Source organism: Phoca vitulina, unplaced genomic scaffold (genome assembly GCF_004348235.1).
Source record: "Phoca vitulina isolate PV1807 unplaced genomic scaffold, GSC_HSeal_1.0 scaffold7, whole genome shotgun sequence".
In the NCBI taxonomy this organism is placed as follows: Eukaryota; Metazoa; Chordata; class Mammalia; order Carnivora; family Phocidae; genus Phoca; species Phoca vitulina.
This window is the reverse complement of record NW_022589710.1, coordinates 1,371,687-1,399,555: the sequence shown is the minus strand read 5'-3', so window position 1 is coordinate 1,399,555 and position 27,869 is coordinate 1,371,687. Positions and strand designations below refer to the sequence as shown.

Here is a 27,869-nt window from a genome sequence, read left to right as displayed (position 1 = left end):
TAGTTTAAAGTCTTTTTTTTTTAATGTGTTTCATTTTTAAATTTTTAAAAAAGATTTTATTTATTTATTTGACAGAGAGAGACACAGCGAGAGAGGGAACACAAGGAGGGGGAGTGGGAGAGGGAGAAGCAGGCTTCCTGCGGAGCAGGGAGCCTGATGCGGGGCTCGATCCCAGGACCCTGAGATCATGACCTGAGCCGAAGGCAGACGCCTAATGACTGAGCCAAGCACCCCTGTGTTTTCATTTTTTAAAAAGATTTTATTTATCCATTTATTTGAGAGAGAGAATGGGGTGGTGGGTGGAGCAGAGGGAGAAGGACAAGAAGACTCCCTGTTGGGGCGCCTGGGTGGCTCAGTCGTTAAGCGTCTGCCTTCGGCTCAGGTCATGGTCCCAGGGTCCTGGGATCGAGCCCCGCATCGGGCCCTGCTCAGCAGGAAGCCTGCTTCTCCCTCTCCCACTCCCCTTGCTTGTGTTCCCTCTCTCGCTGTATCTCTCAAATAAAGAAATAAAATCTTTAAAAAAAAAAAAAAAAAAGAAGACTCCCTGTTGTGTGTGGAGCCAGACGGCGGGATCCCACGATTTCAAGATCATGACCTGAGCTGAAATCAAGAGCCGGTTGATCAACCGACTGAGCCACCCAAGCACCCCTAATGTCAATCTAATTCTTATTTTTTGTATACTACTTATTTTTCTCCCTGTCCAATAAATGAACAAAAATTTGAATGTATTATAGCATATCCATTCAATAGATTATTATGCAGATTATCAAAATAATGAATCATGCATATATTATTCACCTGAATGGATGTTCCTTATATATTATCAAGCAGCAGAGAAATGCTTACCATTTTTACAAAAACAAATATCAGACAGAGAAAGACAAATATGGTATGATTTCAAAACAAACAAAACAAAACAGAAACGGACTCATAAACCCAGAGACAAACTGGTGGTTGCCAGACATGAGGAGGTGGGGACGTACATCAAATAGATGAAGGGGATACAGAGGTACAAATTTTCAGTTATAAAATAAATAAATCAGGGGGATGGAAGATAGTCGATAATATTGTAATAACTTTGTATGGTGACGGATGGTAATTAGACTTACAGTGGTGATCGTTTTGTAATGTTTATAAATGTTGAATCACTGAAACTAATATAATATTGTACATTAACTATACTTCAATTCAAAAGATAATATGAAATACTGAATAAATCATTATGACTAAAAAAAATCAACAAGAAAATGCTATGTAATTGTAATCATACTCTGCATATAGTTTTGGGAACAGAAAAAGGTGCAAAAAGTAAAAACCAGGCTGTTAGTTTCAGATTCCTTTTTATTTAGGAGAGAGGGTGAAGATTATGGGGTACATTAATAATGTTATTGCATATTTACTTAAATTTGAATTTTCTTTACTACTAGAAATTAGTATCTTTTCATGTTTATCGATCATTTAGATTATATGTTTTATGAATTTCTTATTTCATATTTTTTCCATTATGCCATTGAACTGTTTGTGGTTTGTTGTGGTTTGGGGGGGATCCTATAGATCCTATAGATTGATCTATAGGAGCTCATTATATAATCAATCATATGTGTTGCACATATTTGCTCCAAATCTATCATTTGTCTTTGACGTAATTTATGGTATCTTTTGCCATGCAAAAATGTTGAATTGTTATGTAGCCAAATACATTTATCTTTTTCATTTATCTTTCTCTTTTATGAACTCTGAGTTTCATGCCATGTTTAAGAATATCTCATCTACTTTAAGGTTATACCTAAATATTACTCCAAATTTTAACTTTGTTTATATTTTGATCTTTAAATTGTATGACTTTTGTCAGATATATATATAATTTCATATATATATTCACAACATATGTGACTGGACTGGCTGGATGCCAGATGCCAAAAATTGTTTTACTTTTTACCATTTTCTTAGAATTATTGAGCATTTAATATGCACCAAGTGACATACCAAGACCTGAGAATAAATAACTCAGATAAATAACACAAGATGTCTTCCCTCAAGGAATTTATATCTAATGGACAAGACTGATAAGTAAGTACATATTTCAACAGGGTGTGTTGTATGCCATTATAGAGATAAATGTAAGGTGTGATTATAAGACAAAGATAGGAAAATTTACCAACTCAGACTGGGATGGTCTGGGACATTAATCCTAACTGAATCTGGAAGGTAGATAAATAAGTTAGCAAGATGGAAGGATGAATTTTCAAACCACCAGGGGCATATATGCAAATGCATGGGGCAGAAGAAAGCATGGCACACTTGGGGAAATTCAAATATTTGATAAGACAAAAGCACAGAAAGAGAGTTGAACTGGTAAAAGATTAAAGTAGAAAAATAAGGCAAGCAGTAAAATTTGTAGCAGAAAATTAATATACACTCATTTTCATTTAGAAGAAATCTTTTGCTGGGCGCCTGGGTAGCTCAGTCAGTTAAGAGTCGGACTCTTGATTTTGGCTCAGGTCATGATCTCAGGGTCGTGAGATAGAGCCCTGCCTCAGGCTCCACACTCAGTGCAGAGTCTGCTTGAGATTCTCTTTCTCTTTCCCTCTGCTTTTCCCCCAGCTCTTGAGCACATGTGCTCTCTCTCTATCTAAAATAAATAAAATCTTTAAAAAAGAAGAAATCTTTTGTCCCACTTGGAGAGAGGGTTTAAGAGAAACAAGTCTGGAGGTGAGGAGAACATCAGAAAGAAGTAGCAGAAAGGCAAGTCAGAAGTTATGAGGGCCTAAATCAGGGCCATTACCATCAGACTCCATTCACCATGAGGTTACCTGGATGCTCCCGGAGTCCTGCGATGCAGAGCCTGTATCGTCCTGGACCAAACTAAGGCAAAAGCAGTAAGATATGCAGCTACAGATTTGAGAAATATTTGTGTAATATAATTGACAGAATTTGATGAAAAGATAAAGAACAGGAAGAGCCAGTGATGATACTCAGATTCCTAACCAAGACAAATGCTTAAATGTGGTACCAGTCACTTTGATTGGAGCAAAAGAAGAAGGGCATAGTTGGGTGGGTAAATGACAAGATTGGATTTGAGATGTTACTTTTGAGGGTATCTGAGGCAAGTTGAGAGGAGACCTCCAGTTGGCAGTGGACTATATGAGTCTAGAAGTTGAGAGTCTAAAGATCCCGAAGCTTCTGCCGTGAACAGTGTCAACCAGGGAGAAGTTGTCTCGTGAGGACAATAAGAAGGTCAAGAGCATAACACTGGGAGCAAATCATTTTAGAGAAAAGCACTGTCTGGAAAATAAATTAAGGAGAAACAAAAAAGTAGGAACAACCACCCCCCCCCCAAAAAAAGCCAGTGTCTCTTAAAAGTCAATGGAGAAGAAGTTCAAGAAAAGAATCATAAATAGCATCAAACTCAATAAATAGATCCAGGAAGGTAAAGATCCAAAAGGGTTCATCAGATTTAGACCCAGAAAGTCAATCAGTGGTGAACGTTGCAGAGGAGTCCTCGGACCCAAGCCAGGTTGTGGTCCGTGGAAGACTGGATGGTCAGTTACAGTATGAGGCAGGACCCTTTCTGTTCCAAGTGTCAAGAAACCCAACTCAAACTCACTTAACAAGAAAGGGATCTATTATGTCATGTGGTTAACCTTAAAAATAAAATTGCCAGTTATCTGACCAGCAAAATGGGTTTAATTCAGGCATAGCAGAGAATGGCAACTCGGTACATGCAAGCTACGGAAAAAACCGTGGGCATGTCTGGAGAACAAAAGAGAGGAACACTCTTTTATAGAGGCAAGGGGGGAGTTGGGAGGAGCTGTTATAAATCTGACTGTTTCCCTCTTGGCTTTGCGAGACAAAAGCCAAGGCAGGATAATCTGCGCCCGTGATCAGGCAGCAGCCCACACTAGGAAGGATTCCCTAAATCATAGTTCAAGGAAGAAGGTGTGTGGGAAGAGCCCAAGGACTCTGGCTTCCTTCGTTTCTCTGCCTCTCAGGTGTCCCAATTTTATCCCCCTGTTCTGTTTCCCACCCCACTCCTTGCCTTTTATGCTAATTTTAGAACAGGGCAGAAAGTCTGAGTTTTGCAATTCTGCAAGAAGCGAGAGTAACTGAGCCTCAGCAATCTTGCCATGGGCAGAAGGGTCTCTGTTAACAGAGCTGCGTATTGTCTCCTTTCTGCTTTCAGCCTGGTCAGCTCAGATCAAAGCTTGTCTTTCTAAAGGCAGCAAGAAGCAGCTGAGGGGGTTCAGGGCAGGCCACCCCAAAATGTGCATATTGATGATTTTGAATTAAAGTTATATAAGAAACAGCTGATACAAGAAGGACACTCTGACCGTCCTTTGTCTCCCTAAAAGCAGAAAAGAAATCTCCGGTGTGAAATGTACCCTCTCTGTGCTAAGAGGAAAGGGGACGTCCTTATCACCAGAGACAGGGAATTTGGAGCCGAGAAGGCTACATAAACAAACCTTATTACTTCCTCTCTAATTTACCCCAAGCTCCAACTTCTCTGTCTTGTTCATTTTCACAAATTAATCTTTTCCTTGTCAGAACATAAAATAAAAGCTGCCTGCTTTGGTCATTTCTTTGGGTCTCACATCTTTGGGGCCCTGTAGGTATGAAATTAAATTTGTGTTTTTTCCTAATAAGCTCTTTTTTGTTACCGGGGGTATCTCAGCCGAAAACCTAGAAGAGTAGAGGGTAATTTATTTCTCCTCCTCTACACAGCCAATATTTTCTACCATCCTGGTCTGCAGTGCGGAAGAGTTTAACCAGCTTCATCACTATAATATAACAAGGAAAGACAGCTTCTCACTCAGCCAATTTCATATTTTGGAGTCTCTGCCCTTTTACTTGATTTGACTCAAAGGTCCTTCTTGCTGTCTTATTTTTAGAAACATGGAATAACTTACACTGCAATGAAATGCAGAATTTAATTGGGCTTTAAAATTTAAAACCTTTTTCAAGGCTACCAGATAATGATGAACTTTGTAGAGAGATTGACTTGTAATCGAGCATGTTAGAGGGGGCTAAGGGCTAGGAGGAAAAATGAAGGCAGGAAGAGGAATATGGTAGAGGGGTGCAGGTTTTAAAAGGGTGTCACTAACAACATCTGATCAAAGACCTGGATGTGGGAAGGTTGCAAACCATGCAGGTATCTGGGGGAAGGGTATTCCAAGGAGAGCCAACAGCAAAAGCAATTGTCTGAATGCTGGAGCAAGCCTGTCCTGCTCCTGGCACAGCAGAGAGGGCCAGGTGGTTGAAGTGAGGTGAGCAAGGGGAGACTGGCCGGATACACACAATGAACAATTTCCTTATTTGGGAGCTCTCGGCTTTTACCAGTATTTTGATTTTACAAATAATGTTGCACTCAACATTTCATAAATTATTTCTCTAGTCCAGACTCCTATAAGTGGAAATCCTGGATTAAATGGATTGAAGTTCTTGATTCATCCCATCAAAATCAATTTCCCAGAAAGTTGTAGAGATTCCGTTTCCACCCAAAATGTATGAATATACTCATCTCATCCCTCATCACCATTAAGTATGGTGCTTTAAAAATCTTTGTCAGGGAGGATGGGTTAGCCTGGTGATGGGTATTAAAGAGCACACGTTCTGCATGGAGCACTGGGTGTTATATGCAAACAATGAATCATGAAACTCTGCATCAAAAACTAATGATGTTATGTATGGTGATTAACATAACAATAAAAAATCTTTGTCAATTTGATGAGCATCATGGTAATGCATTATTGGTTCTGTTTACAGTTCCTTAATTACTAATTAAGTTGAATTTTTTCATATGTTTTTTGGCTGGTTAGATTTCCTCGTTATGCACTGTTTTTCATAAATTTTGCCCACTTACCTATTTAGAAACTATTTTTCTCGTTCATTTGCACACTCTCTTTGTTAAGTTTATTGTCTTCAATCTGGCTGTCGTAACAAAGTACCATAGACTGGGTGACTTAAGAACAACAGAAATTGACTTCTCACATTTCTGGAGCCCACAAGTCTGAGACCAGGGTACCAGCATGGTCAGGTTCTGGTGAAAACCCTCTTCGGGGTCGCACACTGCTGACTTCTCAGTGTGCCCTCACAACAGGCTAGCTCGCCAGCCTTCTTCTTAGAAGGCACTCATCCTATTGCGGGGGCTCCACCCTTAGGACCTAATTACCTCCGAAAGTCTCCACCTCCAAATACCACCACACTTGGGGATTGGATTTCAACATGAATTTTTGGGGAATGCGACCATTCAGTCCCTAACACTTATGAAATCTCACATGTCAGTTTTGCCCGATCCCCCCAAATAATATGAAGGCAACTCAGGGCCATGAGAATTCTGCCTGTTCTCACTGCTCCGCCCCCAGAGTGGGAGCCTGCATGCCAGTACCGTGATGTGCAGGAACTCAGGCGCATAGAACAGGAGTTAGACTCGGCATCTTGTCTCTCCCTTCTGAGACCAACAAGACATCGTGTCTCCTTCCTACAACGGCCCTTGCTGTCACTCAGTTCCTGCCTACTCCAACTTCCACTCAGTTTGCTGTTCAGCTCATTAATCCCTATTTTACAGCAGTCTTCCTCATTAAGATGTGGATTTTCTTTTTCCACCGTGAGGGTCTTGTTTCTATGGTGATACAAGAGGAAGTCTGTGCAGAGGTGTTGCAACTGGAAGCTTTCACTTACTTTGAGAGGTAGTTAAAGTTGATTGAGGTAGAGGGTCACCGGAGACCGTGCAAATGCCTGGCAGAGGTCAAACCTTGGCAGCAAAGGCAGGAGGAAAGCATCAAGAACTCCTTTCTTGTTGTTGTGATGACCTCACGTAGGCATGAAATGTTTCACACCCGTCTAACATTAACTTTAGGTATTCAATGATGTTTTTCATGTATTGCCTTAGACGTTTGGTCTGAGACAAGTTTTTAAACAACTCTCGAAACTTTTTCAAACCACTTTATTAAACAAAGAGGGTATTATATGGCAGCCACAGGATGATAAAGGATTACTGGGAGCTTTCTCTTTATAAATGAAAGAGGATTTAAACAATTTTTCATGTGAAAGATAAACAAATAATAGAAAGAGAGAAGTTCAGCAACATAATTTATAAAAATGGTTCTACCACAAAGTCTAATCCTCTCCTTTTTGTTTACCCCTGCATACCATAAAACAGTGTTAAAGTGTAATTTTCAAAAAAATAATACCATGACTCTCATACAAATAAAAAAATGAACAGGTGTCAAAATCTGATTTGACTCCTTAATTAATGAGAGAACTAATAAGATGTTAAGACTAATGCAAAGCGGGGCGCCTGGGTGGCTCAGATGGTTAAGCGTCTGCCTTCGCCTCAGGTCATGATCCCAGGGTCCTGGGATGGAGCCCTGCATCGGGCTCCTGGCTCAGCAGGGAGCCTGCTTCTCCCTCTCCCTCTGCTTCTCTCCCTGCTTATGCTCTTTCTCTCTCTCTCTCTCTCTCTCTGTATCTCTGTGTCTCAAGTGAATAAATAAAATCTTAAAAAAAAAAAGACTAATGCAAAGAACATTCGAGAAGCTAGGTTTTGATGGGGAATGTTAGAATAAGATTTGGGGGTTAGACACAAAACTGCTTAACGTCCAACGAGACAATAAACCATAAGCTTTGGGATCGTCTGTTCTAATAGGATTATTTGCACCTCTAACAGACAAAAACCTACACATTAACCTTTGCTCAGAGATGACAGAAAGTCAAGCCCAACACTGCACTGAAAATATTCTGCCAGCTCTTCTGCCTATTTCCAAGTTTCTTTTTTTAAGATTTTATTTATTTATTTGAGAGAGAGAGAGAGAATGAGAGAGAGAGAGAGAGCACGGGAGGGGTGAGCAGACTCCCTGTTGAGCAAGGAGCCGATGCGGGGCTCCATCCTGAGACTCCAGGACCATGACCTGAGCCGAAGGCAGTCGCTCAACCAACTGAGCCACCCAGGCACCCCTACCTCCAAGTTTCAAATGATTTTTTGACATGGGACGAAAACAGCTTTGTAAGGGAAGGGGTAGTACGGGTGGCTCTGGAAACAAGGAAGCCAAGAAGGCAGCAGAAAGTTCTGGGAGCCCACAAACTCTTCCTCCCGACTCAGGAAGAGGAGTGACTGCCAGCAGCCGCCCAAACCAGGAGTGAGCTAGGAATTACCGAACTGGCATCACTTGGCCTCCCCACCTGCCCCCACCCCCAAAGGTAGAGTGAATATAGGCACTCACAGGGAGAAGCCATCCTTCCTCTCCTCGGACCCCGGGAGGGAAATAACTGCACAGAACATCTGCTCCAGGCAAGGAGCCCATAGCCCCCGGCAGAGTCCCAAACACAAAAGAACATGAAAAGGACCTGTCATGGGTGCAGAAGTGTTTTGAGATCTGGGGAGCCAGATGTGGGAGATCAAGTGCTCTGGCTTAAATCTGCCACAGGAGGTACTGAAGAGACACAGGAGAGAATAACTGGCAGCTCAAAGACCCCAACGTGGTGGGAAGAGAAGCGCAGCTAGAGCAGAGGCGGGAGCCATCTTGGCTTAGTTGCGAGAGTTATTAAAAAAGGGAGGACACCCTTCACTGAGGGGAGGAGGGAGGAAAGGAGAGAACTGCTCACAGATAAATTCATAAGCCAGCAGGAAGGATGAGAAGTTGGAGTCCCCAGATCATTGTTTCTGCCTCCTCTATGAAGGTGGAGGGTGGGGTGGGACAGAAGGGGCCTTGACAAGATTGATGTTATGGGCTAAACTGTGTTCCCTCCTCCAAATTTCTATGGTGAAGTCCTAACCTTTAGCACCTCAGGATGAAGGCATATTTGGAGACAGGGTCTTTAGAAGGTAATTAAGGTTAAATGAGGTCTTTGGGGGTGGGCCCCAACCAATATGACTGGTGTCTTTATAAAGAGAGATTAGGACACAGACACACACTGAGGAAAGACCATGTGAAGACAGAGCGAGTTTACAGCCATCTGCAAGGCAAGGAGAGGGGCCTCAGAAGAAATCAACCCTGCTGACGCCTTGATCTCAGACTTCTAACTTCCAGAACTGGGAGGGGGAGAAATGTCTGTTGTTTCAAAACACATTGAAAGGAAAGGGAGATGTTCCCAAGTGAGACCATGTATAAAGATTACCAGGTGATATTAAAAGGCAAAATTATATGGGAAGGTGGGGCATCAGAGAAAGAAAATTTGTGTCCAATCCAGAAATGAATGTGTTTCAACTGTTTGCAGGGCTCCTTAAAATGACCTCTAGTAGTTGGATGAACTTCAGTCCAAAACACAAGCATGAGAATCACTGAGCCAGAATGGAAGATGGCAGTGGATTCGTTCAATAAATATTTATTGAGCATCTTTTATACACAAAGTGTTCATGACTATGAACACGGCAGACAAGGTGCCTGGTCTTATGAAACCTACATTTGAATGAATAAAGTATATAATAAACAAGGAAACAAGCAAAAATAATGTCAAAGAGTTAAAAATGCTGTGAAGAAAACAGAGCAGATAATGTCATAGAAAGTGACTGGGGTGGGAGCAACATTACACAGGGTGGTCAAGAGAAGGCATCTCAGAGAAAGTTCTATTTGATCTGAGACCTGAAAGATAAAAATAAACAAACAAACAAAAACAAGGGCAGATAGAAAGTATCCCGCCCGATTTCCAATTTCATTGGGAAGGGTAGAAGGAAGGGAGGAGGTGGTAAAGCCTTAAGGGTGATAAGGGAAGGGACTAATCTAGGGATGAGGCTTCCAGGTCAAGAGAACTGCTCATATATCACTACCAAACAAGGATGAGCCCAGATTGGGAGTTTCCAAACATGTTTATTTCCAAATGAGAAATTTCAAACATCTCGCCTTCCTTTTCATATCCTGTATGATTCTGGATGCTAAGGCTCCCCACCTCCGTATTCTCCACCAAGCCCCCAGTTGCACACCAAAGACCATGGCCCCACTCTCTTAACAGTCTGCTTCACAGCTTAGGAGAGAAGCCGGCTACCACAATGTTCTCAGCGGTGATGTAGCTGGCGTCTAGAGAGCACAGGAAGGACACGATCCTGGCACATTCTTTGGGCTCCCCAAACCTGAAGGAAAGAGAGCAGAATTGAGGTCACAGCCCCTGCAATGTTAAGCTCTGACTTCAGGTTCTTCTGGTGGCGGGGGGGTGGGGCATGGGGCTCAGTCTTGACCCTTACAGACCAATACCTCACAGAATTCTAGTCAAATCAGGTTCCGGGGAAGGTCATGGTGGACTCAGCAGGACCATGCCCACCCTCCAGCCCTTAGCCCCAGGCTGTGCTATTCTCAGACTTCAGTAAGGGGGGAACAGGCAGCAGACTGGAAAATCAGGGCTCTGTCTCTTCTTGAACTTGGACTTTGCTTCAGAGTAGCCACAGACCCCAAACACTACCTACCACTGCAATCCATTGATGTCATTGAAGTCAGGTAGCAAGTATGGCAATGTTTTCTCCTGAGGAGAGATTATAGAGTCAGTGTTAGGCAGAAGGCCTTTTGGTGGGGGTAGGGCAGGGGTGGTGGGAAGGACATCATGGCAGATCGATGCCTCTGTGGGAGGATGACCCTGTTCAAGAGAGAGGAGTGGGGCAGAACTTTGCTTTGCTCCCTACCGAGAATAGAGACCCCATTCTGCAGGAAAGTGAGAGGCCACTGGGGCCAAAGGCTGTGGGGCAGAGCCTCAGAATGATGGGCCTGGACTGAGGTTGTAATCCAAGTATGCAGGTGTCTATGGGCCCCACGAGCTTGGCCAGGGAAGGGACCAGTGGGGACTGTGGGGCAGGGGTTGGGGAGCAAAAACCGTGATCCTCACCACTTGGATAAAGTCAGTCTTGATTATTCCTGGCACCAAACGGTTCACTCGGATGCCTTTTGGCGCCAGCTCCACAGCCAGAGACTTACAGAGACCCAACAGTGCCGTTTTGCTGGTGTTGTAGACTCCCAGCTTCTGAAGAGCAGAAGGAAGTAGACAGAGCGGATTGGAACTGGCAGGAGGAAAAGTCACCTGAACAGCCAGAGCTGTGATTCTGGGTCTCAGACTAAGAAGCTGCACTTGATTTTGGCCCAAACTAAAATCCCTTCTGCCACCTTTCCCCATCTACAATCATTTTCAAGGGGTGAAGTTCTGAGATAGAGGGCCTTGCCCAAGCTTAGAGAAATGCCAGGAAGTCACTGCCATATGTGTCCAAGCTTGGAACGGAGAAAGCCACACTGTGCTTTCCAACATTCAGCCAGGAAACTGGAATGAGGAAATCCCAGGACTCAGAACTTGCTTTACCATAAACTGTGCATACCCTGGACAGACGGCTTAACATCCTTAGCTTCCAGAGATGTTATGGCGAAGTGAGATTATAATCCCAAATCTGCAGCAATCAAGTTCATCTCAACTCCCATGTATAACCAGTTCTCCCACACCCCACGGTAGGACCTCCCACGAAACAAGACTCCGCTGCCCCTCACCCAGCCCTGTCCAGAGGGTTTTACACTCACTGGTATTGGCACACAGGCCACCATAGATGAGACCAGAACCACGGCGCCTGTCCTGTAAGGAGAAAGGTGGATGAGATGAGATGACAGGTGCGTCCAACTAAGAGCCCAGACGAGCCAGGAAATTATCCTTTCACAGTAAGAGGAAACCGGCTCAAGATTCATGATAAGGTGAGAGACTGTCTGGAACACTGGCGAGAAGCTGGTGGACAGTAAGGTCAATGGCGGAGTCAATGTTACCCAGTGACCACAGCCAGGGAGGGATTCCTTGGGCGGGGGACCCAAGGCTGAGAGGCAGCCCTTCTGGAGAGCAGAGCCCTAGTAATACACCTGAGCCATAGACCCCTGTGAGGTCGGTGTGCCGCCAAACTGTCCCAGCCTGAGCTGCTTCTGGGTGGCCCAGGACACAAAGTGACCTGAGGAGGAGCAAGTAACAGTGCCTCTAACCAGAAAGGAAATCGGTGAGATGGCTCACAGAGGAGGGCTGGAGTCAAGGGACCAGAGCTGGGGCTCCAGGTCCTGCCTTCTGGACCCTTCTTCCCTGGAGCTGCCACTACAGGGGCAAGGTCCCTGCATTCTCTGAGATCCAAAGAACAAGGGCCCGTGACAGGTCTTTTGAGGACCTGGAAGGCAGGTTCTTCCCCCCTCCCCCAGCAAATGTTTCTCTTCTTCATAATTGTCACATCCCGTGGGGAAGAGGGTAGGTGTGGGAATGGAGAACATTTCCCAAAGAACACACCTCCCACTTCTACCACCACCCTCCACTTCCTGGGCCCCTGCCCAAATGCCTCCTGTAGGGTAAAGGACACCCAAGCATGAAGACCCCAGGGCCCTGCTGCACCCCCTGTTCTCTATGTGGGGCAGCAGCTGGCTCAGCAGCAGGGCCGGGAACTTCACATTCACGTCCAGGATCTGAAATCAGAGCAGATGCAGAGGAGAAGGAAAGATGAGGTCTGTCCAGTGCCCATTCTCACTGGTCACTTGGAGACCTGTGGCCAGAGCAGGACCCAAGGCACTTCCCGTAGCCTCAGAGCTTGGGTCCTGCTCTTTGTGTGCGAGGGACAGGGTCCTTTAGGAGAAGGAATCCAAGGGCCTGTGTTGGATTCTCAAGTTCCTGTCCTGCCCAGGTCACAGAGGAACCAACAAGCTGTGGTTTGGGAGACCCTCCCACTGCTGGTCCCCATACCGCTTCTCCCCAGTCAACATGGCCCTCCAGAGAGGATGCTGGAGAAAAGAGAAGGGGGGAAATCAAGATGACTTGTTTTTAGTGAGTGCCTTAAGGGAGGTGAGGGTGAGAGAGAGAGAGGGAATCCACACTGAGCATCAGTCTGTCAGGAAATGTTCACAACCATTTTTTTTTTTTTTTTTAATTGGAAAAGCCTGAGTATGACTGAGAAGTGGGAAGGGGGAACTGGGAATTGGGTCCAGAAGGCCAGGGAACGTGAGAACCGAACAGAGAAGGTGGGGCAGGGTCTGCAAGGACAGATGGCAGGAGCTGGTCAGCGGAAGAAGACTCCACAAGGAGGGAATGGCTCACCCTGACCACTGACCCATCTCTGCCAACAGGGTCAGGAGAGGGGGCGGGTCAGGACTGTGCCGAGCCCTCTCAGGGGGCCTTCAGGACAGCAGGGGCAACAGGAGCCCCAAGAATGCTTGGTGGGTTCCAGTGGGGACGGCAAGTCTGGATGGGGTCCCTCCTCTCAGCTGTGTCTGAGGACAGGTGAGGTACCCCTGGGAAAGCCGGCCGGAAGGGATCAGAGTGGGTGCCCGTGAGTCCAGACTGGGACGGCCTCAGAACCCTTCACCGTGGACAGGCCAGAAATCTTTTCTGGCATCTCAGGACTGTGTAGCAGTGGCCAGCACAAGGAGAGTCAAGTCAACAGAAGGGAGGCTGCTGGTACCTGGCATACGCAGGCCATGGTAGTGCCTGTTAGCTTCCTGATGGGTGGTTCGACCCAGGTGAGCTCATCCCCCCACCCATCAGAGTCAGTAGTGACGGGAGTATGAGGGACCTTAGGTACTATGTGTGTGTGTGCGTGCGCGCATGCGTGCATTTGTGTGCATGTAAATATGGTGGACAGAGAACCACGCAGGCTGTGTAAGATCCTACCCCAGTCCTCACCTTGTCCCACACCTGCTCACTGGCCCCCAGAGTGCTGCCCACCAAAGGGTTGACCCCTGCCATGCACACCAGGAAGTTGACGCCCCCACAATGCTCCAGGGCCTGTGGAGGAAATGACAGGATGTGGAGTGAAGGAATGGAGTAAAGGGTTCCCAGAAGCCTCTCTCCTTCCCCAGCCAGACCGATGACCTAGAGTAAAGTAAGCAACCCCTTCCTGCCTGAGGCCATTCTGGGGCAGAGTCGGATCTCAGAGATCAGAGGTTGAGTGAAGTATTTGTTTCTCACCTCCCTGGAAGCATCTAATTTCTGCCCCACAAGATGCCTAGTTGGTAGCTGGGCCCCCAGTCCAGATCTTCACTCATAGGGGTCGCTGCTTCTACGCTGCCCCTTCTTTCGCCTCTTAGATTTCTAACCAATTCCTCCTCCCTCCTCCCTCCACTCTGGAAACCCTCCTCCTTTTTTGTCGCACATATAAGAACCCATTCACCACAAGCATCTGCCCGTTTCACACTCCAGATTTGCCTCACAGCTCACCCCTTCCAAGACTCGCATGAACTGGTCTTTTTTTTTTTTTTTTTTAAGATTTTATTTATTTGTTTGACAGAGAGAGACACAGTGAGAGAGGGAACACAAGCAGGGGGAGTGGGAGAGGGAGAAGCAGGCGGCCCGCGGAGCAGGGAGCCTGATGCAGGGCTCGATCCCAGGACCCTGGGATCAGGACCTGAGCCGAAAGCAGACGCTTAACGACTGAGCCACCCAGGCACCCCAGCATGAACTGGTCTTAATCCAGACTGCGACTCTAGTGGGCTCCCCAACCCAACACCTAGGGTGCACTAGCGCTGTGTTGCTCAAACTCTAACAGGTACACTCACCTGGGGTCTGGTTAAATGCAATTTTAATTCAGCAGCTCCAGAGAGATCTGAGATTCTGGGTCCCCAGCAAGCTCCCAGGACACGCCCCACTGGGGGTCATCAGACCACCCTTTGATAACGAGCCTCTAGTCTAGACCATGTGAGTTCCTTCCTGCCAGGAGCACCCCTTCTCAGCCACACTGGTTGTCCATTTGTTTTATCCCTTGAGCAGGACCCTATCCTGGGTCACATATGTTGTTGGCCTAGATACCAATGCTAGAGACCTCAACCCCCTCCTGCCTGTCCCCATCTGCCTTCCACCCCTGCCACTCACCATAGCCACAAGCCGTTCCCAGTCCTCGGCCTTCCCCACGTGGCACACGGTGCCCGACACGCTCAGCCCCTCTACCTGCAGCGCGGCCATTGCCCGGTCCACGTACTGCTGCTTCCGGCTGCTGATGACCACGTGGGCTCCATCCTGGGCCAGGTGGCCGGCGGTGGCGAAGCCGATCCTGTGGGCAGAGATGGCTGTGGTGGCTTCAGCCCCTCCCCATCCTCACCCTAGGAGCCTGATCATAAGACACAAATTGAGTTCCACAGTATGGCCCAAGAGCTGCCTCCAAATCCTTCCAAGCAGGGAGGAAAAACTATTGAATCTGACTACATATGGGGCCTTCACCAAGGCTATCCCATTGAAATCTCACTATGTATACAATCATATTTTATAGGTGAGAAAATTTTCACATTAATTTTGTTAAAGGGAGTTTTTATTTTTTTATTTTTTCATTTTTTCATTTTTTTATTTTTTAAATTTTATTTTGTTATGTTAGTCACCATACATTACATCATTAGTTTTTGATGTAATGTTCCATGATTCCTTGTTTGCATATAACACTCAGTGCTGCATTCAATATGGGCCCTCCTTAATACCCATCACTGGGCTAACCCATACCCCCACCCCCACCCCCAAAACCCTCAGTTTGTTTCTCAGAGTCCATAGTCTCTCATGGTTCATCTCCCCCTCTGATTTCCCCCCCTTCATTTTTCCCTTCCTACTATCTTTTTTTTTTTTTTTAACATATAATGTATTATTTGTTTCAGAGGTACAGGTCTGTGATTCATCAGTCTTACACAATTCACAGCGCTCACCATAGCACATACCCTCCCCAGTGTCCATCACCCAGCCACCCCATCCCTCCCACCCCCCACCACTCGAGCAACCCTCAGTTTGTTTCCTGAGTTTAAGAATTCCTCATATTAGTAAGATCATGTGATACTTGTCTTTCTCTGATTGACTTATTTCCCTTAGCATAATACCCTCTAGTTCCATCCACATCGTTGCAAATGGCAAGATTTCGGGTTTTTGATGGCTGCATAATATTCCATTGTGTATATATACCACATCTTCTTTATCCATTCATCTGTTGATGGACATCTTGGCTCTTTCCATAGTTTGGCTATTGTGGACATTGCTGCTATAAACATTGGGGTGCCTGTACCCCTTCAGATCACTACATTTGTATCTTTGGGGTAAATTCCCAGTAGTGTAATTGCTGGGTCATAGGGTAGCTCTATTTTCAAATTTTGAGGAACCTCCGTACTGTTTTCCAGAGTGGCTACACCAGCTTGCATTCCCACCAACAGTGTAGGAGGGTTCCCCTTTCTCCGCATCCTTGCCAACATCTGTCGTTTCCTGACTTGTTAATTTTAGCCATTCTGACTGGTGTGAGGTGGTATCTCATTGAGGTATTGATTTGAATTTCCCTGATGCCGAGCGATGTTGAGCACTTTTTCATGTGTCTGTTGGTCATTTGGATGTCTTCTTTGCAGAAATGTCTGTTCATGTCTTCTGCCCATTTCTTGATTAGATTATTTGTTCTTTGGGTGTTGAGTTTGATAAGTTCTTTATAGATTTTGGATACTAGCCCTTTATCTGATATGTCATTTGCAAATATCTTCTCCCATTCTGTTGGTTGTCTTTTGATTTTGTTGACTGTTTCCTTTGCTGTGCAAAAGCTTTTTATCTTGATGAAGTCCCAAAAGTTCATCTTTGCTTTTGTTTCCCTTGCCTTTGGAGATGTGTCTAGGAAGAAGTTGCTGCGGCTGAGGTCGAAGAGGTTGCTGCCTGTTCTCCTCAAGGATTTTGATGAATTCCTATCTCACATTTAGGTCTTTCATCCATTTTGAGTCTATTTTTTGTGTGTGGTGTAAGGAAATGGTTAAAGGGAGCTTTTAAAACGAATATTTGTAAATGAGCTGGACACCCAGCCTCAACTGTAGAGAATCTTCAGCTGCCCAGCATTTTCTCCCTTGGTTCTAGCCAGAGACTTCTGATAGGAATTACTTTCTCTAAGCCCAATGGCTTTCTTCTGCTCTGCAGAGGAAAAACTTTCATGCTGAAAAAGATGTTCTGTCCCTTCTGCCTCTCCTTGCTTTAAGAGATCTGAAGCTGCTCTGATTGGGGCTGGCTGAGTCCTGATGATGAAAGGGCAGAAAGCATATTTCTCCTGTCTTGTGGAAACTATCTGGACTGCTTGGCATTTTGGATGTATTCATTTGTTATGAAGGCTGGGCACTGGGAGCCCACACAAAGATTTAAAACATCATGGGGGTCTGGGAAGCCTGGAATGATTAAGCAGTTCTAAAATTGAATGGTCCAAATTGGTGATGGTATAGACCATGAAAGGTCAAAAAGAAGATGGTGACCCCGAAGCACTCAACACCAGAAGCCTCCCTTCCTCATGCCTGCGGTAATGACTCATTACAGATCATGGCTCCTTATGGCAGTTAGAGGATGAGTGGAATTGGAAGGACACTGGAAGAAATGTGACGAGAGGAGAGGTTCATCTATAAAAAGTCTCTGAGTTGGTCTTGAGATGTTGCCCTGCCCATTGCCCGAGTGCTGGCGGGCATTCTGCAGCCAGTGAAACCCCCGAGTCTGAGAGGCAAGTAGGTCTTGGGCTTCTCCCTGGTAGACCAGGACCCTAAAAGACCACAGTGATGTGCCTACGAAGGACAGGGAGAAAGGGCTATCCTGATGATAACAAGTTAAATGTCTTTGGGTTACCCAGCAATTACGTGGCAGAGACTAGATTCCAACACTACTCTGATTGACTCAGAAGCAGCTGGTTTTCTAACTACATCCTTCTTGGAACCCAGAAACCAGATGTTTTAGAGAGAGTTGCTGAGATTTGGAGTTAGTTGTAAATGCTGGAGCTGTGGGGGTGTCAGGCAGGGATGTATGAGAAGGGCATTGACTGCCAACCCTGCTCTGGGATGGGGACACTAACATCTTGTGATATGCCAGTGAAGGATTCCCATTCGCTTACCCCTTTGTGGACCCAGTGATCACAGCCACTTTCTCAGCCAGGGCACAGCTCCTGTCTGCCCTATTGCTGCTCATTCTTGCTGAGAGGGGCACCGAGGAGCGATGAAGACCCTTAAAGGCCAATGATGTAGCTCTGAGCATGGCAGTCATTGACTTCCCTCTGTCTGGACCCATGCTGAGGAAGAACCTGGGAAGACAATCACACCAAGAAATACAATAGGATCTGTGTCTCCGTGCATCCTTCAAACTTCCCAGGGAAGTACAGAGCTGCTCGTGCCTTTCCATGACCTGTCCCCTGAAAGCCTTCCTCATCGTAGTGAACCACACCACTGCAGCAGATGTGGGCAGCCATGGTGCTGGGCTGCTTGTAGATGCCTGAGTGATTCTTGCCTGACACTTCCACACCCCCAAACAAGGAATATCACTCTACTCTTCTTAGACTCACCTTTGTACATCCCTTCACACATCCATTCTTCCACAAAGATGCTGCTTTGAACTTTTTCTCTACTTTCCCCAGCCTGCTGCAACCACCTGGCCCAAGCTCTTGTCATCTCCCTGATCTGCCACAACCTCCTCTCCTCTTCTCTCAGCTCCCCACTGAAACCACAGCCTTAGCCCCTGCATCAGAGATACCAAACTTGTTAACATTTGACAGGCAAGTTGCTTCTCCTCATCACAAATGACTCTCATCCAACTGTAGATAAAAGTCCAGCCACTCTCTTCTGGTTCCCAAACTTTTGTGGGGTCTCTACCCTCACCCCTCCTTCATACTATTCTGGTCCACCTGCCCAAAGATCCCATGGCACCTCTGCCATTGCAGCTGCATCAGCAACACCACATTTCTGCAACAACTTTCTCTCAACCCACATCTTTCACCTCCTTCTGGGGAGATCAAGGAATAATTGTCTCAGGTTGGCCCTGGAGATGGCCCTGGGAAACAATGTTAGGGGAGTGGAAGGAGAGAGATAGAAGGGAAGATTGTCCATAAGAGGTACATTATCAAATAGGTTACCTCTATGGGGATCTGAAGGTCAATCCTGCTGAAGAACTCTGAGCAATAGTTTTGAGTTTCAGAGTTATCCCACCCAAAAGGCAAGGGCACTGGGGACTTAGGGTGACCAGCCATTCCAGTTTTCCAGGAATGCAGGTTTTAGCACTGGAAGACCCATATTCCATGAAACTGCTCATGTCCTAAGCAAACCAGGATATTCGGTTCATCTCATGAGAGTATATTTCCAACTCCTGTCAGTCGTTTGTTGAGGACTGCTCCAGAGCAGCATTAATTCTGTAGCATTTTCAACCTGCTCCACCTGTGCTCAGAAACCTTCAGAAAAAGTCAAAGCTGCTTGCTGTTGGACATTGGGCTTCCATGGACAGAAAGGTGAGTGCCCGGGGGACATAAGCAGGACACCAACAGTGTCTGTTACATATGTCACATTTATTGACCATTATGTCCTAAGCATAGTGCTATGCACTCTACGTGATCTTTTTTAAAATATAATAATCATGATAGCATTTTGAGTTCATGGCAGTTACTATCCACATATTGCAGAACTGTAAACTGAAAGAAAGAGATAAATTGTTCAATCTGTCACCAGAAAGAGAAAAGCTCAGGTTCAAAACCAAGTCTACTGAATATAGTTTGCAATTTTAATATCTAAATTCTACTGCCTTCTCTGACTTCCTCAGGGAGGGGCTACTTGTTCTGAGCCCACAGAACTTATATATTTGTCTTGGCTACCCTTAAACTTTAAAAATAAACATATACTTACCATATGACCAACAATTGTACTCCTGGGCATTTATCCCAGAGAAATGAAAACATATGTCCACACAACATCATGCACATGAACATTTATAGAAGCTTTATTTGTATTAGCTAAGCTGGAAGTGACTCAAAAGTCCTTCAATGAATGGTTGAGCCAAGTGTGGTACATCTACCCAGTGGTATAAAATAAAATATATTTGATTTCCATCCTTGGTTCCTGGCACAGAGCTCCTAAAACCCTTGGGATTTTTTGAGTAATAGGGGTATCTTTTGTTATTCAGAAGGAGCCCCTTTCCAATCACAAACTGAGTTCATGCTAGTAAGGTGACTTGAGGTGGGGGTCCTAGATAGCCTCAGGATGGGGTTGGTCACCAGAAAGACCAAGTGATGAGGAAGTTGGAACCAACAGCTCCACCCACCCACCTCAGGAAGAGAGAGAGGGGCTGGAGGAGGAGCTCTATAAAAACTCTTGTATAATGAGGTTCAGAAAGCTTCTAGAAAAAGGTATTGAAACTAAACACACACACACACACACACTCACTCACCTATACCTTGCTCTATACATTAATTCCACATGGCTGTTCCTAAGTTGTATCCTTTATAATAAACCGGTAAACGTAGGTAAACAAAATGTTTTCCTGAGCTCTGCAGGTCATACCAGCAAATCATCAAACCTAAGAAGGAGATTGTGGGGATTCCCAATTTGTAGCTGGTTGGTCAGAAGCATGGGTGACTTGGGACTTGTAATTGGTGTCTGGACTGGGAGGCAGTCAAGTGGGACTGGACCCTTAAACCTCTGGCATCTGACGCTAACTAGTTAATGTCACAATTGAATTACATTATTGGGCACCCAGCTGGTGTTGAAGACTTGGTTGGTGTAAGAAAACACTCTAGAGCAATAAAAAGAAACAAACTACTGATATGTGCAACAATTTGGATGGAGCTCAAGGAAATTATGTTGAGTGAAAAAGGCAATTCCATTAATGATTCCACTAATATAGCATTCTCAAAAGGACAATATTATACATATGGAGAAGAGATTTGTGGTTGCCAGGGGTTAGAGATGGGGTTGGGGGAGGCAGATGGATGTGGCTCTAAAGAGGTAGCATGAGGGATATTTGTGGTGATGGAACAATTCTGTATCTCAGTTGTGGTGGTGGCTTCACAAATCTGCATGTGATAGCAGTGTAGCATCACCCACACAAAAGATTGCATATGAGACTGGTGAAATCTGAGTAAGATCTGTGGATTGTATCTATCAGTTTCCTGGTTTGAATACTGTACTATCATTTAGAAGATGGGTAGGAAGTAGGAAGTTGTGGATAAAGGGTACACAGGACCTCAACTTCCTCTGAACTTAAAACTGTTTCAACCTAAAAGCTTTTAAAGAGCTTCACTTGGCTCTGACTTGTAGAAAACTACTGAACTAAGCTCTATAGGGGAATAAAATACAAATTCATTAATTGGGGCTATTTTTATATTTCTAGAATCACTTTAAAGCAATTATTTATTAAAGCAGACATCTATTCTGTAATATGTACTCCTGCCTCTTAATAAGGGAGGTACATCTTTCATCATTAGTCTTTACAATTGGACAGAGTGGGGGAATAAGGCACAAGCTTGGCTGTTGAGACCGAGCACAGCACAAACAAGTATCTGGTCTCTGGGAGATGAAGTGAGACAGAGTGAATACCCAGGGCAGAAGAGGTGAGGAAGCACCTGTGAAAGGAGTGGGGTGGAGCTTGAAGCTACTAGTCCCGTCATCTTTGTAGCTAGGGCTGAGAATGCTGCAGGCACAGAGTCTAGTCAGAGTGGGCCTGAGGTGGGATAGAGAGGCGGCCAGCAGCAACAGAGCCGAGCGCCTGGGTAAGGTGGGACGCTGAGGTAAGGCCATGGGATTTGGGGCTTTCTCTGATGGACAAAAAAAAAAAAGCTCATGGAGGTTTTTAGAAATTGATAGTTTTTATATAAATGATGATCACACTCAAGGAGGCATAAATTCCATTTGAGGCCCTACAGGCTGAAATAGCTAATACTTGTTTCTTTAGTGTTCATTTTTTGGTCTTATTCCTATTCCATTTTCTGAGTGGTCTATCTAGGTCTTTCTACCACTATTAAGCCCCCACACAAGTAGAGAAGTAATATAGATAGCTAACCTAACCCTTCTTAGGGAACAACATCATAGGTCTCTGAGACTAGATAAGTTCACATCTGTATTCAAGGTAAAAGCTTGAAACAACCAGGCACTTTCTACTTAAATCTCTGGGTTTCAAAACAAGTTCAATCTTGATCTCAAGGAGTGTTATGGATTGAATTGTGTTTTCCCCCCCAACCCCCACATTCATATATTGAGGCCCTAACCTCCATTACCTCAGAGTGTGGCTTGGGAGTGGAGATGGGGCCTTTAATGGGGTGATTAAGTTAAAATGAGGCCACTAGGGTAGAATTTAATCCAGTCTGACCACTGTACTTATAAGAAGAGGACATTTGGATACACAAAAGAGACACCAGGGATGTGTGCACACAAAGAAAAGTTCATGTGAGGACACAAGTGAGAAAGCAGACATCTGCAAGCCAAAGAGAGAGGCCTCAGGAGAAACCAAATCTGCCAACACCTTGATCTTGGATTTCCAGCCTCCAAAATTGTGAGAAATAAATTTCTGTTGTTTAAGACCCCATCTGTGGCATTTCTGTTATGGCTGCCCTAGTGGACTAATACAAGAAGAAACCTCAGTAATATTCCTTAACACCTTATATTATTACCCATTAATCTTCCTTAACCTCCCTTTTAACAAAAAAAAGTACACTACAGATTTCCTTTTTTTTTTTTTAAGATTTTTATTTATTTATTCAGAGAGAGAGAATGATAGAGAGAGAGCATGAGAGGGAGGAGGGTCAAAGGGAGAAGCAGACTCCTTGCTGAGCAGGGAGCCCAATGCAGGACCTGATCCCGAGACTCCAGGATCATGACCTGAGCCAAAGGCAGTCGCTTAACCAACTGAGCCACCCAGGCGCCCACACTACAGGTTTCTGACAGGCAAAAAGAATCTCAGGAGATAGAGAATAGAAAGGCAGGGCACCTGGGTGGCTCAGCTGGTTGAGCATATGACTCTTGATCTCAGCTCAGGTCTTGATCTCAGGGTCATGAGTTCGGGCCCCACGTTGGAGCCTACTTAAAAAAAAGAAGGAGGAGAAGGAGGAGGAAGGAAAGGAGAAGAAGAAGAAGAAGAAGAAGAAGAAGAAGAAGAAGAAGAAGAAGAAGAAGAAGGAGGAGGAGGAAGAGGAGGAGGAAGAGGAGGAGGAAGAGGAGGAGGAAGAGGAGGAGGAAGGAGGAGAAGAAGAAAGAGAAGAAGAAGAGGAAGAAGAAGGAAGAGGAGGAGGAGAAAGGCAACTGTGAGCCTCAGACTCATGAATTTGAAGAGAGCAAAGGTATCTCTGGTGATATAAGTGAGATGGGCTAGGCTTCCACAGGTTGGGGTGGGGTCAGAAAGCCAAAGTCATATGGCAGGAAGCTGTAAAAAACAATCATATCCATGTTTTCATACTCCATCCTTGATCTTCTGACACTAATCATGGAACAAAATATATGTCCCTATTTTTGGTCCAGAAAACGTGGTCACTATTGCTGTACCTCCCCCTCCGAAAGAGAATGGTGTGACCAGGAGCAGCTGGCCTGCATCCACAGTCATTCATGTGATATAATACTTTACATTCCCACTTTTGGACTATGCCTAGTACGGGTTGATTTACCATCTTTGTTTTCAAAGACGTAGAATCCAAAAGAACCATGATAACATATAGAGACTTGTATGTTCTATGCATGCTATGTATTTTACATATTCATAAATACACAAAGTACACAAATATGTGTTATATATGATACGTCTTTGTGTGTTGTATGTTAGTAGATCTGGAATGATGCAACTGGGATTTGCTAGGATTCTGCAAAAATCTTGACATCCACCTAAAACATGTGAAAATAGATTTATGAAAAGGGACCTTTATTGTCTTATTTGTAACAGGTGAAAAAATAGATAAAATTTAAGTGCTGAATGTGGTATGTTACCTGACGGGATATATGCAGCCATTAAAAAATGGTGTTTATAAGTAGTTTGTAATAATATGGTAATGCTTCAGTTAAAATGCTAGCTGAGAATCATGACACAAACTTTTATGTACAGAACGACCGAAATTATATTAACATAAATGTCTACATAGAAAAATGCTTGAAAGTAAATAAGCTGTATGGAATAAAAGTGACAGATTAAATATGTACTTCAGTCTTCCCCTTCACCGCAAATCACTAGATGAAAAGATATTTTTAATAAAGAAAGAAAGAAAACAAATCCAAAGCAATAAGGTTAAAAAGCAATCTTGATAAAAATTATGAGGAATTCTTAAAAGATAAGTAGGGTCACCTTGCAAGTGAAAATCACAGTCCAACTTGCCTTCAGGGGAGGACAGTAGTAAAAAGCAGGAGCAGCTGCAGGTGTTCCAAGCTCAGAGACAACAGACAAAAAGAGTAGGAGGGGCTTGGGCAATTGTCAGGACAGAGGTACTTGCATTTGGAGGAGTCAGGCCATTAGATCTCTTCTCCGAATCATTGCCATTTTGCCAAGCACTTCTTGAGGAAAAGCATCAATGCTGAGAAGGTAATCTTAAGAAGGCCAGAAGCAATTTGGATTAATCCAATAAAAGGAATGAAAGAAGAAAAAAAAAGCCTCGTGAACAGCACAAAACAAGATTTTAAGAATAAGTCCAAATGTATGTGAATGTTCACAATAAATGAGCATGGGTTAAATTCATCTATTAAAAGATGGAGTTTCTCAAATTAAATCTTTTTAAAGCCCAGCTAACTACAGTTCACAAGAGACAAAGCTAGAACAAAATGGCATAGGAAGATTGACAATAAAGGAATAGATGAAGGGGGCCTGGGTGGCTCAGTCAGTTGGGTGTCCGACTCTTGGTTTTGGCTCAGACCATGATCTCAGGGTCATGAGATCCAGCCCACATGGGGCCCTGTGCTCAGTGGGGAGTCTGCTTGAAATTCTCTCTCTCTGCCCTTCCCCCTACTCACACATGCTCTGTCTCTAAAGTAAATAAATAAATCTTTTTAAAAAAAGGAATAGATGATATAGCAGGCAAATATTAAAAGGTAAACAAATATGACAATAGTATAATTAGACAAAATATAATTTGAGACAAAAGCCTTAAGATGGAAAATGATTAATAATTGATATTAATAAAATATATAGGAAACAAAATTATAATTGTCATTAACCTTTATGTACTTAACATGTAAGCTTAAAATTGGCAAATCCACAAAGTTAGTGGGTAACTGTAACACATATCTTTCTGAAATCACATTTCAATAGACAAGATGTAAGTAAGAAAATATACAGAATTTTAAATAATAATTAACAAGAAAATCTCAATAAATTCTGAAGAGCAGAAATCATGTGGGTCACCCATATCCATTCACTTACATGCAATAAATACAGAAATTAACATAAAAGTATAGACCACCCCCAAAATATCATATACAGAGAAGTTTTAAGTTTTGTTATAAAATAACTTTTAGAAGAAGAAATCAAAGCAGAAAACCACTATTTAGAAATGAACAACAATGCGAGCACTTTGCAGAAGAACAAAACCCTATCAAATATGGTCAAAGCATGAGCTGGAGGACAAAGTGTAATTTTTAAGAAAGGAAACAGTTGAAAATAATGGCATGAGATTTCAACCCAAGGAGTTAGTAAAAGAAAAACACCAATAAACCCAAAGTGGAAAGAATAAAAGATATATAAATACAAGCAAAAAGAAATAAATAAACAAATAAATAAAAGCAGAAATTATGAAACTGAAAACAAAGAACATCAACAAGTGAATGGAAAAGAAATACAATAAATTCTAAAGGGGGTTTTCCTTTGGTGGTGGGACTGTGATTTTTTTCCCTTGAATTTTTACTCTTATTTACTTCCCAAATTTTCTATAAAAAGTAACATTGCTTTGATATTTAAAAGTCTACTATTTTAAACTGCCCAGTTCCTTCTTGGAGAAATGGCTGCTTCTAGGGCCGGAGCAGGAAAAATACAAGAGGAGCCTGGGACATCATGTAGTGCCAGAAAGTAAACAATTGCAAAAAAAATAAATAGAATAAAATAATAATAATAAAAGCAAACAAACAAACAAATAAAAGGAAAGAAAAAACGAAAGGATATGGAAGTGTGTCAAAGGACAAAGGAGCCAAATTGAAATAGCTGGAACAAATGAGCAACAAAATAAATAATGTAGTTTTGAATTTTAATCTAACGTATAAAATAAATATACATGTGTCGAGAAAAAATGACTAAATAAATAACTAAATGATGTAGAAGAAATAAGCCTTCTTCCTAGAAGAATTCCAAATAATATTTCATTTGCGCAAGCTAGAGAGGAATCCCTCCTCCCCCACCCTGAGGGTAGACTGGACTTGGAGTCTTGCTTCCAAAGAATCGAGTGTAGAAAAGGAACAATAGTAACTTCACAGTGGAGAAACCCAGCAGACACTGCCCTAACCAAGTGATCAAAGTTCACATTGCCATATAAGTCATGCGCTGTCATGGATGCCCTGATATGATGAGATATGAAGAGTACTTCACCTCCAGGGTATTCTTCTCCCAAGTCCAGCATCCCTGCTCGGTCGTGAGAAAAACATCAGACCAACCCAAACTGACCTCACAAACTGAGGTCAATGTCTTGACCAATACTCTTCAAAACTGTTAAGGTCATGAAAAACAAGACTGAGTAAATGTCCGGGATAGGAAGGGAGTAAGGAGACATGAGGATTAAATACAATATGGCATCCTGGATTGGATCTGGGCACAATGAAGGGACATTAGTGGAAAAATTGGAGAGCTATGAGTAAAGCAGGTAGGTTAGTGTGATATTGTAACAGGGTTTATTTCTTAGTTTGGGTGAATGTGCCATTGTTTTACATAAAATGTTAACATTAGAGGAAAACAAATGAAAAATGTACAGGAACAAAACAGAGTTTTGTTCTTCTGCAAAGTGCTCACATTGTTGTTCATTTCTAAATAGTGATTTTCTGTTTTGATTTCCTCCACAGGAACTCTGTGTACTAGCTTTGCAACTTTTTGGTAAATCTAAAATTATTCCAAAGTAAAAAGTTAATTAAAAATATTTTTTACCAGCTATACATACCTTAGAGGATTTTGAGAATCCTCTAAGAATTTGGCAATGATTATTAAAGCAGTGAATAGTAAAAATCTGCTACTAAAATTTTGCAACTGGGCGCCTGGGTGGCTCAGTCGTTAAGCATCTGCCTTCGGCTCAGGTCATGATCCCAGGGTCCTGGGATTGAGTCCCACATCGGGCTCCCTGCTCGGTGGGGAGCCTGCTTCTCCCTCTCCCACTCCCCCTGCTTGTGTTCCCTCTCTCGCTGTGTCTCTCTCTGTCAGGTGAATAAATAAAATCTTTTTTTAAAAAAATTGCAACTTTAAATTAGCTGTACATTTAGAGATTTTAGGTAACTTGTATGAAAATCGGACTATTCTGAAATTATCTGAAATAATATGCTCTGATTACACTGTGGAAACCTCTAGACACACTTGCAAGGTGCCGGGATTCACAGAAGGGCTCAGATGGAGCCCTCACCTCCCTCCCATGCCTAGCCCTGCCAGAGCGCCCCTGGCATGCTCTTTGAGGATAGGGACAGTTGGCCCCAGGGTGCCTCTGGCATGGCTGATAACTTACTACCACAGCAGGGAGTAGGGATTTGAGCTGATATCTCTGGTACATAGAAATAAAGAGGTTAGCACTTCCTCTGTTAAGGACTTGAGTCCCATCCTTAAGACCCTCCCTGTCCATACTTTGGCCCTCCTGGTGGTGACCAGTGCCTACCACCACAGCCCCCAACCTGGCCAATCTTAAATCTTGCAGAGAAGGGATGGTGCTGAGAAGAGGCTCTGGCCTCTAGTCCTTCTAGAGGACTCTGGCCTCTCCAGTCTCTACAGCCCTTTGTCCCCAGGGGTATCAGTGGAAGAAATAGACAAGCCTACCTGGGGCCAATGAACGCAAGTGCTTTCCTCTGATCCTTGAACAGAAACCTGAGGCTGTAGGAATCATGAAGCTCTGCTGATCACCCTGAGTATTCTGCTATATAAGAGCTTCATCCCGTTTCTTCTTGTCTTTTAGGACACTCCCCTTAAGCGCACCCTGTTCCCTGACCACCACACTCCCTAGCCCTTTTTTGAGTCATGAAAACATTTAAGCAAAATGTGATCTCCTTAGTATCACCTGTAATATCCCTGAATAACCC

At 43.9% G+C, this 27,869-nt stretch overlaps 1 protein-coding gene across 1 annotated transcript; it reads right to left on the bottom strand.

The window, feature by feature from the left end:
* Positions 1 to 9,790: 9,790 nt before the first annotated feature.
* On the bottom strand, positions 9,791 to 27,688 carry LOC116632596 (dehydrogenase/reductase SDR family member 2, mitochondrial-like). The gene is made up of 9 exons (XM_032404541.1): positions 27,610 to 27,688; positions 17,783 to 17,968; positions 14,788 to 14,965; positions 13,603 to 13,704; positions 12,322 to 12,392; positions 11,484 to 11,535; positions 10,807 to 10,941; positions 10,394 to 10,449; positions 9,791 to 10,063 (listed from the first exon to the last, which is right to left on the bottom strand). The coding sequence occupies exons 2-9, from the start codon at positions 17,953 to 17,955 to the stop codon at positions 9,952 to 9,954; spliced, it is 879 nt and encodes a 292-aa protein (XP_032260432.1). The 5' UTR covers positions 17,956 to 17,968; positions 27,610 to 27,688; the 3' UTR covers positions 9,791 to 9,951.
* Positions 27,689 to 27,869: the final 181 nt, after the last annotated feature.

Coding starts and splice junctions, on each gene's coding strand:
- LOC116632596 (XM_032404541.1), bottom strand. CDS start 17,955: ATGGGTCCAGACAGAGGGAAGTCAATGACTGCCATGCTCAGAGCTACA. Junction 11,536..12,321: donor CCCCACATAGAGAACAGGGG/GTGCAGCAGGGC, acceptor TTCTCCTTACAG/GACAGGCGCCGTGGTTCTGG. Junction 10,064..10,393: donor GACATCAATGGATTGCAGTG/GTAGGTAGTGTT, acceptor TCTTTCCTTCAG/GTTTGGGGAGCCCAAAGAAT.